Below are 13,734 nucleotides of genomic sequence, written 5' to 3'. Positions count from 1 at the left end.
TGTTTCCAGCATCCAAAGGTACCAGGAAAGGGCTAAGATGGCCCTAGTGGTAGACGGATGGGCCACTCCTCAAGGTCAGCAGCTGAGGTATTTCAGCACTTGATTCAAACTGCACTGCAAGGACTTGAAGGCAGGCTGAACATCAGTGATGATATTCTCATCTTTGGCTGACTCCAAAGTTGAGCCTCTTGTATCGGAAAAGACCACCGAGAGTGGAGAATACAGTAAGATATTTAGTTTCTTCTGAAAGCTCGATTTGATGATCACCTACATTGAGGTCACATTTAGCCAAGTGTCTAGCACCATTCACCTTCTCCATGATATCATCTATTGTCGGTGTCAAGTGTCTTTCTCATTGTATGGCTTGGTTTGGTGATTGCATATCAACGCAGATTCCAAACTGGTTCGAGCTCTTGGGTTTCTTGACGACTTGTATGGGTGAGACCCAAGGGGTAGGCTCATCCCCAACTTTCTCAATAATGTCAAGGTTGAGTAGACATTTAAGTACCTTCGCTGTCTGTTTCCTGACATAACATGATAATCATCACCATTGATCTGCAACTGGGTCTACATGCAACCTGCATGTAACATCTTTCAGTTTTCCGATACCAGTGAAGCGATCAGTATACAGGTCTGAATGTTTTTGGTGTGACAAGGAATCGCATATGTGAGTGCAATCATGTGCAGATCTGTTGCTATGTGGAAGCTGATAAACGTGCCACATTCTTCATATGGCATAGAATACAGCTTTCGTTCTAATGTCTTTGAATAAAACTGGCATATCAAAAGTTCAGAGAATTTTCAGCAGTTTGTCACTGTTGTAAGGGAAAATTTTCATATTCCCTGATTTGCAGAGAATGGGGCAATCCTGAGGTTGGTTCAATGTTTTGTCTCCCGTGACACTGACAGATGCTCCTGCGTCAATGAGAGCACTTACGTCCGGGCAGCCAATGATCACTGTCACACATGGCTGTTCGCTGTGTCTGAGAGAGTGGACAAAGTGTGTTCAGGGTCATCTGCCTCTACATTAGCTACATTCTCTCGTCTTTTTTGCTGTTGTTATGACTGAGGTGGGAGAAGTGCACTGTTGTTTCTAATTCCACTTTTCCACAGGTCACAACATATATTTAAATGTATACCCAGATACCGATGCAGTCAATCATATACTCTACTCTTTATCCCAGAATAAAATACACCAACCAGGTTTCTTTAATAAACAGCAAAATTATCAGTTTATTATAAAACAAGTCTTAACCAGTAACAAAACAAAGCATTAACACACATATTGAAATATGAAAGTTCCCTTTTTACCTCAGAGATACACACACACACACACACACACACACACACGCGCGCCAGTTAACCAAAAAATAAAGAGCTTTTCTCCTTAGAGCTCTGTTACAAAAAAAGATAAAAAAGAACACTTTGGCCAAATACTTGCTCATTTTTAAGAAGAAAGAGAAGATATGGAAAGATGTCAGATGCCCCTTTTTTTTTGTCTGGCGTCTGGGTATATAGTGACAGGTCACTGGGATCCTATTCTGGAGCAATTCCTTCAGGTGGCATCGAGGATTTATCCAGCAGGTTTTTCCAGTGTCGCAAGAGAAAAGCGGCAACAGGGGTTTCAATCGGGCCTTTCAGGAGGAATACAGCATCAATTTCTCTATTTCTTACAGTCGCTTCTAAGAGCTTCTCAAAGAGATGGAAAGACAGGCAGGCTTTTCAAAGAGCTGGAAAAGGCGGAGTTGCAGTTTTGTTCTTGGCAGATTGATTTTTTAACTCCTTTTCAAAACACTGTCCATATTCCAACTGACTGTCCAAAGCGAAACCCAAACAATATCTCTAGATTCAAGCCTCTTGACCCCTATAAACCTTGACCTGTCACTTCTCTGTAAACATCTTTCCCAGATCAAAAAGTCCCTGCTGGGTACTTATCTGAAAACAGGTGACTTCCAGTAAGGGTTGTTAACAAAGTCCAAAATACTTTCCAATGACTTCTTTTTAAAAAAAAACACAAAGTCCAGCATCTATGGAATCCTTTTTTCAAACACAAGTCCTTAAAATGTAACAAAAAAATGGAAGCACTTGTAACACTGTGGTATGCATATATCCCTTTTGGTGGTATTAATCTTAGTAGTTGATTTTACTGATGAGCGGCAAACATAAGCAAAGTGGTTGGGTCTTCCATAGGCTTTACACTGTTTAACAGTAGCAGCTCCGTCCAGTGTGGGTAGGCACCGCCACAGCAGAAACATTCTTTTGATAAGTCTCAGCTCTGTTTGTGAGACCACTGTTGTTGCTTTGCAGATGGTTTCCTGGCACATGAGCGATGTGTTAACAGGAGTTGAACTTGGAATGTGGTAGTTAGTGATAGCAGCCTCAGCTTCAGTAGCTCTGGACTCTGAAAGCGATAGTGATCTTGCTAACTCCAACAGCTCTGTCAGCTTTCTGTCTTTCTTGAGTGCTTTTCGGCATAATTGACTAGAGAGACAGCCTTCAATTATTTATTTTCAATTTCCCGTTCAACATAACCAAAGCCACATTTGGTTGCTAGTTACTTCAATTACATGCAATATTGTCCAATTGTCTTGTTTGCTTCTTGTTTAGTGCATCAGAATACAATGATTTCGTATATGGTCTTTTTCCAGGTGTAAAGTAGGTTGTCAGTGCATTTTTTGCTGAATTGTAGGCATACTTGTTCAGGCATAATTGTCTCAAAGATATCTTCTAATTCTTCACTTCCATAGTTTCGAAGTAAGGCCTTTCTCCTTGTGTCATCTGTGATTGCGAAACCTGCAATCACTCCTTCGAAACATTGCAGCCACTTTTGCCACTGTGGGCATGCAGATGATGGCTCTGAATGTACATCAAAAGGTGATCATTTGGGCATAGACAACGCCATATTGACCAGCAGTGCTGCGATCAGGGATCTGGGATCGCATTCCTTTTAGAGGAAACTTCTCTGCAGTGATCCAAGATTATATATATATTTTTTGATTGGACGGTTACTTTGGAGAGATCAGTGTGTTGTACACTGTGCAAGCTTCCTTGTATCACTCTAACACAGTCTCCAACTAAAATTCTGTCTGTAAAAGTAGATAAAACCTTCCAAAATTTTCATATCTGAAAGCAATGTTTCAGGTTTTTCACCGTCCTTTTTCTTTTTACATCGTTGTCATTGTGATGTTCTCGGGACCGGAATGAGGTTTAGCCGATTTGGTATAAGACATGTGAGACAGAGACTGCAGGCTGTGGAACATAATTAAGTCTTCTTTATTCTGTTTTTACTTTCACTTTCTCTTTGCTAGCACATGTGTTCTACAGTAGTCCAAAGTGTACACAATGCATAATGCAATTTCAACACAATATCTCAGAACACTACCACACTACAGGGGCGGGGCAGGTAAAATAGTGGGGAGCCATGTCAGGATGGCTCCCCGCGCAGTTCCACTTCCAGGGAATTTTCACAGTGGTGGGCTGGGAGGCAGATTGACTGCCTGCTCCAAGGAGGTGAGCAGCTGATCAGCATGAATAAAGGCCTTATTTAGGGCCATTTTATGTGATCGCCAACATTTTGCCAATGGTGGGGCAGCCCCCCCACCAGGTGGGGAGGCTGCCAGCTTCATGGAGGTGACCTCCCTGTGGCACTCAGAGGCTGTCGAAGCTGGAGGCTCAATGGCCCAAAAAGGGGGCCATGGGCAGGAAAAGCAGCCCCCATAGTCTCAATGATACATCCCAGAGGGGTTTTCCCTTTGACCCTTGGCCCCTGAATTTTTTATTTTTAAGCTATTTACCTGGAGGCGCTCTGAGGACCCTGGTGGCACTGCTGTGGCTTTAGACCTGCTGGCCCTCTGATTGAGTGGCATCAGGAGTCTGCCCACTGTCCTTAATTGGATGGCGGGACCGGACATGGCTGTCCATGGTAAGACTGCCCAGATGGTCACGCTGCCAGCAAGTGCGGTCTTAGGACCCCCATTTCATCCCGACATCAAGGTCCCGAAGCCTGCGGTAAAGTTCAGGCTTATGGGCCTATCAGGGGAGTCCTGTTTGTGCATTTTGGGAAGGAGGTAGAAGCGGGCTTGTGGGGTTGGGTTACTATGAGGTAGAGGCCATGTAGGAGATGAGGTCAATGACCATCTTGGAAACAAAGGCCTGATGTTCGATGGTGGTACAGGGGGAGGAAGGAGGAGGTGTCAGAGAGTTGGCTTTCAGCATGTGCAAGGTAGAAGTCGGTTTGAAAAATAACAACAGCGCTGCCCTTGTCATCAGGTTTAATGACAATGTTGGGGTTGGACCCAAGAGAATGGAATGATGCAAGTTCAGAAGGAGATAGGTTCGAGAGAGTGAGCAGAATGGAAAGTTTGGGATGATCAATGTCACGCCAGCAGTTCCAATGAAAAGATTTGGAGAGGGCAAGAGACCAGAGGGAGGGGTCCAGATGGAATGGAAATTCTCAACATGAGAGAAAGGATCCACTGTGTAGGGGAATACTCCCTGCCAAAGAAATAGGCATGGAGGTGAAAGTAATGGAAGAAGAGCTCAGCAGTGTGCCAAGCTTGAAGTTCACTGAGGTGGTGGTGCAAGTGGATGGTGCTGAGGCCTTGTGGAGGACTGATCATTTGGGACCAGAGAGGGGAAGATCAAAGAGGATAGTGAAAACAAAGAAAGGGGTGAGATTGGAAGAGGGACAGGGTCAGAGAGAAGTAAAGGGGAAGAAGGATCTGTTGGTGTCCAAGAGTTGTTGAAGCTTGCAATCCTTGACATTTGAAAGGAAAGAAAACATTTTTTGTTAAAGTGCTGGATAAGGTGTAGGATGAAATGGAATTGTGGACCTATACAGCTTTGAGACTGAGAGTTAGTGCTGCTGAACAGAAAGGTTAGGAGAATGCATGTGGCAGTGCATGGCATTGAGTGTGGATCTCGGGATGCAGTGAGAGCAGTGGTCCGAGGAATGCTGAACATTTTGGCGATATCTCTAATCATGGGTGGATCCAAAACATGAAGGATGGAATTTCAGTTGGAATCCACATGGAATAAATAAGAGCTAGAGACAAGTGATTGTCTCTTAAAGCGAGTTTTGGTGGATACCTGATCAAACACAGGAAAATGCTAGAAATACTCAGCAGGTCTGGCAGCATCTGTGGAGAAAGAAAGAGAACTGTTTCTGGTTTTAGACCTTTCACCAGAATGGGAAAAATTCATATAGTATTGAATTTTGCAGCTTGTCTGAATGAAACTAGGAGAAAGAAGTGACACATAGCTGGACTGCAGAGGAGGATAGGATGGCAAAAGGTATCAGTGACCGTGGAGAGATTGCGAAGGATTTGGAAGGAAACACTTTTGTGGTTACTGCCACAGGGGATACCATTAATGAATGATTATAGCAGTCTCTGATTTCAAACAGATTGCAGAATCAGAAATAGCAAGTAATGGGAGAGGTGGGCACATAATTATGAGACAGTAATGTTCTCCGGATGGTGCAGTGGCCAGCACCACAGCCTCACAGCTCCAGTGACCCAGGTTCAGTTCTGGGTACTGCCTGTGCAGAGTTTTCAAGTTCTCCCTGTGACTGTGTGGGTTTCCTCCGGGTGCTCCAGTTTCCTCCCACATGCCAAAGATTTGTGGGTTGATAGGTAAATTGACCATTGTAAAAAAAAAATTGCTCCTAGTGTAAGTAGGTGATAGGAGAATTGAGGGAAGGTGGGGATGTGAGAGGGAAAAATGGGATTAATATAGGATTAGTATAAATGGGTGGTTGATGGTCGGCACAGACTCAGTGGGCCAAAGGGCCTGTTTTGGTGCTGTATCTGTCTATGATTAGAGACGAATGGAATGATTTTTGATGGGGCAATAATTGAGGAGGGAGTGATGATTGTTTCAAGGAATGAAGGGCAGTGTCATAGGATAAAGACAGGCTGATGATGGCAGAAATCAGGGAGGTGAGGAGGAAAAGTTGGATAATAAAGAATTGGAAGGTGAGGGAAAACAGGCAAGGGAGCAGGTGGTGGGCTTCATGAGCAAGCAGAGTTTGGTAAGGGCAGGGGACAAGCTGAAGAAAAGCTATGGTATATGGGTGGAATGGGGGCAGTTTGGAAGAGGGAAGCAAGGGCTAGATCAAAGGGTTTGGGGACAGATTTCAGACACAAAAGATCCATAAATTCCTCAGATTTGGATATTTTTGTGAGGTGAGGGATATGAAACAAAGGAGACTAAATTAAGTTGAGCTACATATCAGCCAGGATTTAATTGAATGGCAGAACAGGCTTGAGAGGCTGAATAGCCTACCTCTCTTCCGATACAGGGAGTAAAACAGAGAGGATAAAGTAGATGGTTGGTAGTGGAGAATAGAAGTTTGAAATTGTATCTGTTCTCGAGGAAAACCTAACATAGAAGATTTTGGCAGGGATATGTTATGATGGTAAATATTCAGGTGCTTCAGCCAGAGTTTCCATGAAGATGACCTTTGTACAAAGGATAGTGTTGGGAGTGAAAGATCATGTGGGATCTAATGGAGACAAAGTAATTGAAGGTGGGGTTGAAGCAGTTATGGAGATCATTTTTGGTATATCTTCACAGGTAAAGGACTACAGAGGGCACTAAGAAAGGAATTTGAGAGTACCTCTTCCGAGATGGAAAATTATAATAGAAAGGCTTTGGACTATGATTGGTATGTGCATAAGGCAAGAAATAAGAAAGCCGTTCATGACAGCTGTAATAGAGATGGAATTTTTTTGGGAATTCCAAGGCCCTGTGTGATCAAAATGCCATGCATATGGTTTGGAGAGTAAGTGTAGAGGATAGAGTTAAGGGATTCAAGGAAGAGAACAAAAGTCAATGGTAGAAGGGAAGGTAAGCTTAGTTGCAAGTTGAAATTACTGAGGATAAGCAACCATTCCATGTAGATAAAGGGCAGACTGGAGGGAAGAGAGTTCAATGAGGAAAGGACCTAAGCTTAGGGGAAAATATTTAGGGATTTTAAAGGAAAGTTAGTCACAGTGGTAGAGTGATGCATTCAAACGTAGAAAAAGAGCTAGCTATGTAAGGGGATTTGTAGATGTGAAAAGCGTGCAGGAGTTGCAGCCTCACTGAGGGGGAAAGAATCACCTTTTGACAGCAAAGTATAGGCCTGTCTCAGAGAAACATGAGAGTGGATTGGTGGAATGAGAGCAGTTCAAAGGTGAGGAAATGGCAGATGGAACTGAGTTGAGGTTATGGGAGTAAGGGAGGAGGAGAAGTATGGGAATGTCATGCGAAGGCAGGATTTCATATGGAGAAAACTAGGGAGGCAGGACAGTGTGGATCCAGAAGAGTGGCAATTGCACATGCAGTAGAACAGGAGCAAGAGCAACTAAATTAGAATGTATTTGAGGCAATTGTTATGACCAAGGTGGGAGAAGTGCACTGTCTTTCTCTAGTTCTACTTCTCCACGGGTCACAGCATATATTTAAATGTTTACTCAGTTCGATACGGCCAACTATATACTCTATTTTTATTTCAGAATAAAACCTACCAAACAGACTTCTTTTATAAACAACAAAATTATCAATTTATTATAAAACAAGACTTATTCAATTAAGATGCAAAGCATTAACACACAGATTAAAATATGAAAGTTTCATTAAATTAGCCCAACACACACACACACGCAGACACATCAGTTAAAGAAAAAATAAAAATGTTTTCTTTGCAGAGATCTCTTTACAAAAAACACGAGAAAAAAAACTTTGGCCAAATACTTGTTAATTCTTGAAGGAAAGGGAGAAGATATGGAATGATATCAGTTGTCCCTTTATTCTGGCGTCTCAAACACACGTAGACAGCTGTCACTGGGATCTTCTTGGAGCAGTTCTCTTTAGGCGATGTTGAGGATTAGTCTGACAGGTTTTCCAGGAGGAATGCGGCATCAGGGGTTTCAGCTATCACTGGATTCTCAGCGTTTCTCGGAGGGATGGAGAAAGGGTGAGCTGGTCTTCTCTCTTAGCAGGCTGACCCACAACTGATTCAAAACAATATCCAAAGTAAAAACAACTCTTGACCACCATAAATCTTGACATGTCACTTCTCTGTAAACAATTCCCCCTAATCACCAAGGCTCCTGTTGCTTATTTAGCTTAAGATATGTGACATCCAGTAAGGGTTGTTTTTAAACGGAAAGCTCAATTCCTTCCAGTGACTTTTTTTAAAAAAGGCCAGCATCTATGGAATCACTTCAGTCCCAAATAAATCCATCTCTACAATCCTCAAATGCAAGTCCTCAAAAATATATATTTTAAAAATGGAGTCACTTTCATAACACAATGAAAAAGGAGGCAATCTAAAGCTGCGGGTGACAATAGTTAACAATGACAGGAATTAGAAGCAGGGTAAACAACAAAAAATCTACTTAAAATAAAAGGTTAGAAAGTTCAAGACAGCATTGCAAAGAAATGGATCAGAGAGGAAAGGGTCCTCAGCTAGCTGATTCTGAAAATATTGCTCCAAATAGCTGCAGTCATTTAAAGGACCCAGGTAATCATTCTCTGTCAGGAACACATTAGATCATGGTAGTATTTCAAGCTGTGGTTCTTCAAGGCACACAACAACCAAATTTTCAGATTCTTTGATATTTGTTATAGGCTGAAATCTGCCAAAGGAGGACTCAGATTTTTAGGCACAGGGGAAGGAAGCCCATGTAGGACCAGTGGAACAATGTGTCCTTGGCACTGGGTGGCAACCTTGGGGGATAATTTTCCCAGCCCCATGGAGCTGGCTTTGGAGGCAGTGGAATTGGTGGGGAGTTGGGGGGGGGGGTGCGGGAGATTTGGTTAAAAAAGCATTGGGACGGCTCCCTGATGTGTTCCCGCCTCCTTGTGATTTATCTGCTGGCAGCTTCAGGGAAATGATGGCTACCCGCCTAGCAGCAGTGAGAAGCCAATGAAGGTAATAATTGAGCCAATTAGCGGCCATTTGTAGAAAGGATTTGAACTTTGCCAGTGGAATGTGGGCCTTCTGCTTTGCCTGCACTCACCTACTCACAGGAGGCAAGAGCACAGCGAGAGGTTGGATGGTATATACAGTGTTAACTTTGAAGGACCAAATTGGCAAGCCTCAGACCACTCAGTTTCACCTGCATCTGCAGATGGATCCAATGGACTGTGCTGGGCATATGGGATTGGCTGCCAGTTCCATCATCAGTTTCGCACCTCCATCGTGTGCAGCCCTCTACAGGTCCATGCAGCTCAGTATCACTCAGTCTTCACAGTGGGGCTGTTGGCCGTCCTTCACTTCGGGCACTCTGATTGGCCCTCCCATGTCTCTGGGCCACCCTCCATCCCTAATTAGATGGCAAAAGCGAAGGTGGCTGTGAGCAGGGTCAGGACCTGGAAACGGTCCCGCTTCCCAAATATTTTCAAAGTTGGGAAATTTCAGCCCATTGTTTATACTTGTGCTTGTTATATTGTTTGAGTCAGCCTTTCGATGTTCATTAAGGAAGAAATATCGCAGATTTCTGGAACCAATTGAAAATGAAATCACACCACTAGTCAAAATAGGTCTTGAAAATAAGCAATGGAAATTAAATAATCTGAGACATTTTTCTGTTTGCAAGAACAAAGGACTAAGTGCATTAGAAAATTAGAGCTTTCAGTTTTGACAGTCTAATGAAGGCACTAACTGTAACATTCCACCTAATGTTGCAGAAAGCTTGATCTAACTGGTACAAATATTAGTCACGACCTGTCACTGGGCAAGACAACAGGCACTGATTGGAGGGAAAAACAGTATCAATTAGGTGGTAGATTTTGCCTTTTTTGCTGATTTGCTTTGACTAGATATCAGTTTTAAGCAGCATGTGTTTAAAGTGTTTAATGGATATTGTCTCGTTATCAAGATACATTAGAATTGCTGCCTTTTATAATGGTTACAATTATTTTGCAGAACACTGTCACAGTTTATATTTCCTGTGATGCTAATCCTTTGTAAATGGCAATCAGTGGCAAGGATAATAAACTATGCTACAAAGAAGTGTTCAGTATTACTCATAACTTATGCTAAACCCGGAACTGATATTGTTATCTCTGCTCTACATACGCCTAATTTCACTTAATTGCTGTATTATATTTTAGTACTCCTGTAGTTTATCTCCCATCTGTAATACATTTCCATGTGTAAAGCAAATTTTACAAGCAGTTTATATCTTTTAATATGTGCTAGATGGAAGTGTTAAGTCACTTATCTGAGAGCTATTTGGATCTTCATACGGTGACTAGATTTTCTGCTATTTGTGTGGCTTAGATCTGAATGTCCAGCGACAGATTTTAGCAAAACTTGCCTACTACTGCAAAAGTGACAACACCTCAGTAATGGGACTTCACAAGGAACACAACAGGCAATTTTCATTTTCTTGAATTACTAGCTTCACCAGATAGGGACTCAGGATTGATGTATCTCTCAGTCATTTAGGGTTAAACATGTAATATATCTGGATATACCTCACTCTTAAAAATAAATATAGCTCCATGTGTTTACCATCTGCATCTTTTTGATGTGAGAAAGATCAAATGTTTTACTGATACTGACAGCACTGAAGTCACAGGGGCTGACTACCTTTAGTCATTCAACCAGATTCCCACTGTAACTCCATTTAGAAAGTGGAAGCCCTTCCTGTTGTGAAAGTTGAGAGTTTTTTATGTGGGATCTCATAAAACAATCAATTGCATCCCGGAGCTTGGGAAAGTCAGCAAAACCATGCAGCTGGATGGCAGCTGTCTTGCTGTGTTGCCAAATGTGTTGAATTCCCCAGCTCTCTTGTAAAGTACATCAGCCACTTGACAAAGTATATGGATCCCCTATGGCTGCCTGAAATTACCTCAAAAATTGAATACAGTTATCACCTCCATAGCAATAGAGAGAACAGTGCAGACACTTGACTGTAGCTGAAAGTCCTCATCGGGTACTCCTTGGTGACATACCTATGCACATCTCTTTGCTAAGGTCTTCAATGTGACTTGTGTTACCTGTATATACTATAGGGGGAAGATTTGGTGGGTTTCACCATCCTTAAATGTTGCCTAGCTTTTCTTTGCTTCATCCTGCGCTGCTCCTTGTTCCACAATAATGGCAAGACATTCGCCCATAGGGAATTTCATATCATCTGTTCCTTAGAAGCCCTCACTGTAAGTGGGGGGCTGTGGAAGTTCAAAACATCCCAGTGGTCTCCCACCATCAAGTTCAGGTCTGTGTAGGGCCAGTGGGGAAAAAAAGCTACAAAATGTGGTCTCCAGCTGCAGAAATTGCTGTTGAAACTCTCCACACTCTTGAGGTGTGATGGAATATAGGTATAATAGGCTTAATTAGGTAGAATTTAGAAATAGTTAAAATATTATACCTTTTAGAATTATAGATTGAATAAATGGTCAGGTTTTCAAGACTCACTGACATTATGAACCAGAAACAAGTTGGGAAATCCATTTGTGTCTCTATTGTCAGGGGCTTGGAAGATAAACACACACATTGAAATAAAAGCAAAATACTGCAGATGCTGGAAATCTGAAATAAAAACAAGAAATGCTGGAAATACTCAGCAGGTCTGGCAGCATCTGTGGAGGGAGAAGCAGAATTAATGTTTCAGGCCAGCGACCCTTCTTCAGAAATATCTTGTGTGACATCAATAAGAGGTAGCAATACACTTAATTGGTTTGTGGGGTTGTGCAGACAGGTCGGCTCTGGAGGTTGCTTTGGGGTGCCATGGAAAGGGCAATTATAGATAATAAAACAATAAATGGAATGGACTTACAGGAACAAGAGGTCAAGTAAACACAATTATAAACATTTTGACAGATTGCTCACAACTTCAAAAGCAAGAGAATTCCAGTAAAACATTAAGTGGAGATGGTAGTTAAAGATATAGATTTTGAAAGTAGGATAAACACACACAGGAAGATGACATCTATATGCTGAAAGTCAGATGACACTTCAGAAACAGTGTAAACATGAGAGGTTTTGAAGCAAAGATTAGAAGTGTTGAATCCTCAATAATGCTTCTCAACTACGGGGAATTTAAGGTAAAAAGTTTACTTTAAATTTTGATGGATATTCTGGATATTCTATGAAATTTTTGCCGTAACATTAGCAAGGTTAAACTTTTGGATTCTATGTTAGAAATAAGATTATGTGTTACATCTTTTAGTAATATTTGATATTGTGATATACCTGTCCACTTAGAAGTGTATTGCATGTTAAATTCTTTAATAAATCTATAAAAGTTAATAAATCGTCTCATGTAGCATTCTGTATACAACTATAAAGAATCCCCTCTCTGTGTCTCTTTAAGTGGAGAGATATGTATTGAAGAGAGTTCCCAGACCCTTATAATATCTGGGATATTTATGACTTAGCCATAATTATTAAAAACAGGCTATCCAAAAGATGGTAATATTCCCTGTTGCTTTTCTTTGAGGGAAAGCTAGTACAATTCTTAGGACCCAAATAAGTGTCTATGAGAATTTTTATGGTTTGAACTTTATTAAAGGAGATTCATAAGGATAAACTCCTGATTTGGTTTAGTCCCATATTTCAAGACCACATAAAAGAGTGAAGTAATTTGCTTTATGGGGTGTAATCCATCATAAATGCCTCCTGTCCAATTCTGGCCGAACAAGTTACTTGCCCTGATTATACACTGAAATTACCCTGAAAGCAGTGTGAAATTTCTAAGCACTTCTTATACTTCACTTTTTTTTACCATCAAGAAGTCAGAGGCTGTCCTTTGAAACAAGAATACTTTATTTTACAAGGTATTTGTTATTGCAAGTACTCCACAATAGCCAATACTGCTAAAAAATGGTCCAAGGATTTGTTCAGATAAACACTGGATGGTGCCATTCTAGGAATCAAATTTTAAGCTAGCTTTGTTATTTGCTTCAGTACAGCAATTAACCTTATTTGATTTGGCATCACAAAGTTATTTCTCTAACATCCTAGCACTATGTGCTCAATAGTATGTGCAGCTGGCTGCTTTTTAAATGTACGAGCAGATTTTCCAGGATCGCCTGGAGATATTGGAAAATCAGGCAGGTTGGAGCCTAATTTCCTTCCATTCAAATTACTACAGCTGAGCACAGACCCCTGAAAATCTCCCACTGTTCTTTCAATAAACAGTCAATGTTGTGTTTCCTGTGGCAATTTCAGAACAAATATACTTGCCTTATAGTGTTGTAGTGCATGTAAAACCAGATCATGCCCTTCTGGTGAGTACATGCAAAGTGCCGCCAGCAACTCAAACACTTGTTTCTTCACCAGGATCACAGATGTGTCCAGGGCTGTAAGTAAGCAGAATTTAACCAACGTTAAGTGTCAGAATTTACACAAGTGCACTTATTTGAGAAGGCAAAAATACCAGGATAAATAATGCAGCAATTGTACTAGAAATCAATATAAATTATATTCTGCTGTGTAAAGAATGTCTACTTGCAAATTCTGTACATGACATATTATAAGTCTAAGTTTGTAAGACAGTGTTAACTTGTTTGCATGCATGCCAAATACAATACTGTATCTGAGCTTATATTTTTGTTAATTTCTATGTAGATAACTGTCTTCAATTCAAAATACAGAGCATAGAAAGTATGGAATGCAAAAAGTCCATTTGTCCCATCAAGTCCACAGATAATCCTGGATTTTTCAGTCAGCAGTGAATGAACAGCACTCACCATCTAACAGCTGCCGAAAGACTTTTTGTGGGCTTTAGAGCAGAA

The 13,734-nt window shown here is 41.3% G+C and overlaps 1 protein-coding gene across 5 annotated transcripts in view; it reads right to left on the bottom strand.

Moving 5' to 3' along the window:
• Positions 1-13,734, bottom strand: part of LOC137373747 (inverted formin-2-like) — a 107,132-nt gene that overhangs the window by 76,256 nt on the left and 17,142 nt on the right. For all 5 annotated transcript variants that reach the window (XM_068039035.1, XM_068039036.1, XM_068039034.1 and 2 more), the window contains exon 3: positions 13,184-13,299. In XM_068039035.1, the coding sequence (XP_067895136.1) occupies positions 13,184-13,299 (116 nt within the window). The remainder of the gene's footprint in view (positions 1-13,183; positions 13,300-13,734) is intronic.

Source organism: Heterodontus francisci, chromosome 9 (genome assembly GCF_036365525.1).
Source record: "Heterodontus francisci isolate sHetFra1 chromosome 9, sHetFra1.hap1, whole genome shotgun sequence".
Classification (NCBI taxonomy): Eukaryota; Metazoa; Chordata; class Chondrichthyes; order Heterodontiformes; family Heterodontidae; genus Heterodontus; species Heterodontus francisci.
Note: the sequence above shows the minus strand (reverse complement) of the source record. Positions and strands in the feature narration are given on the sequence as shown.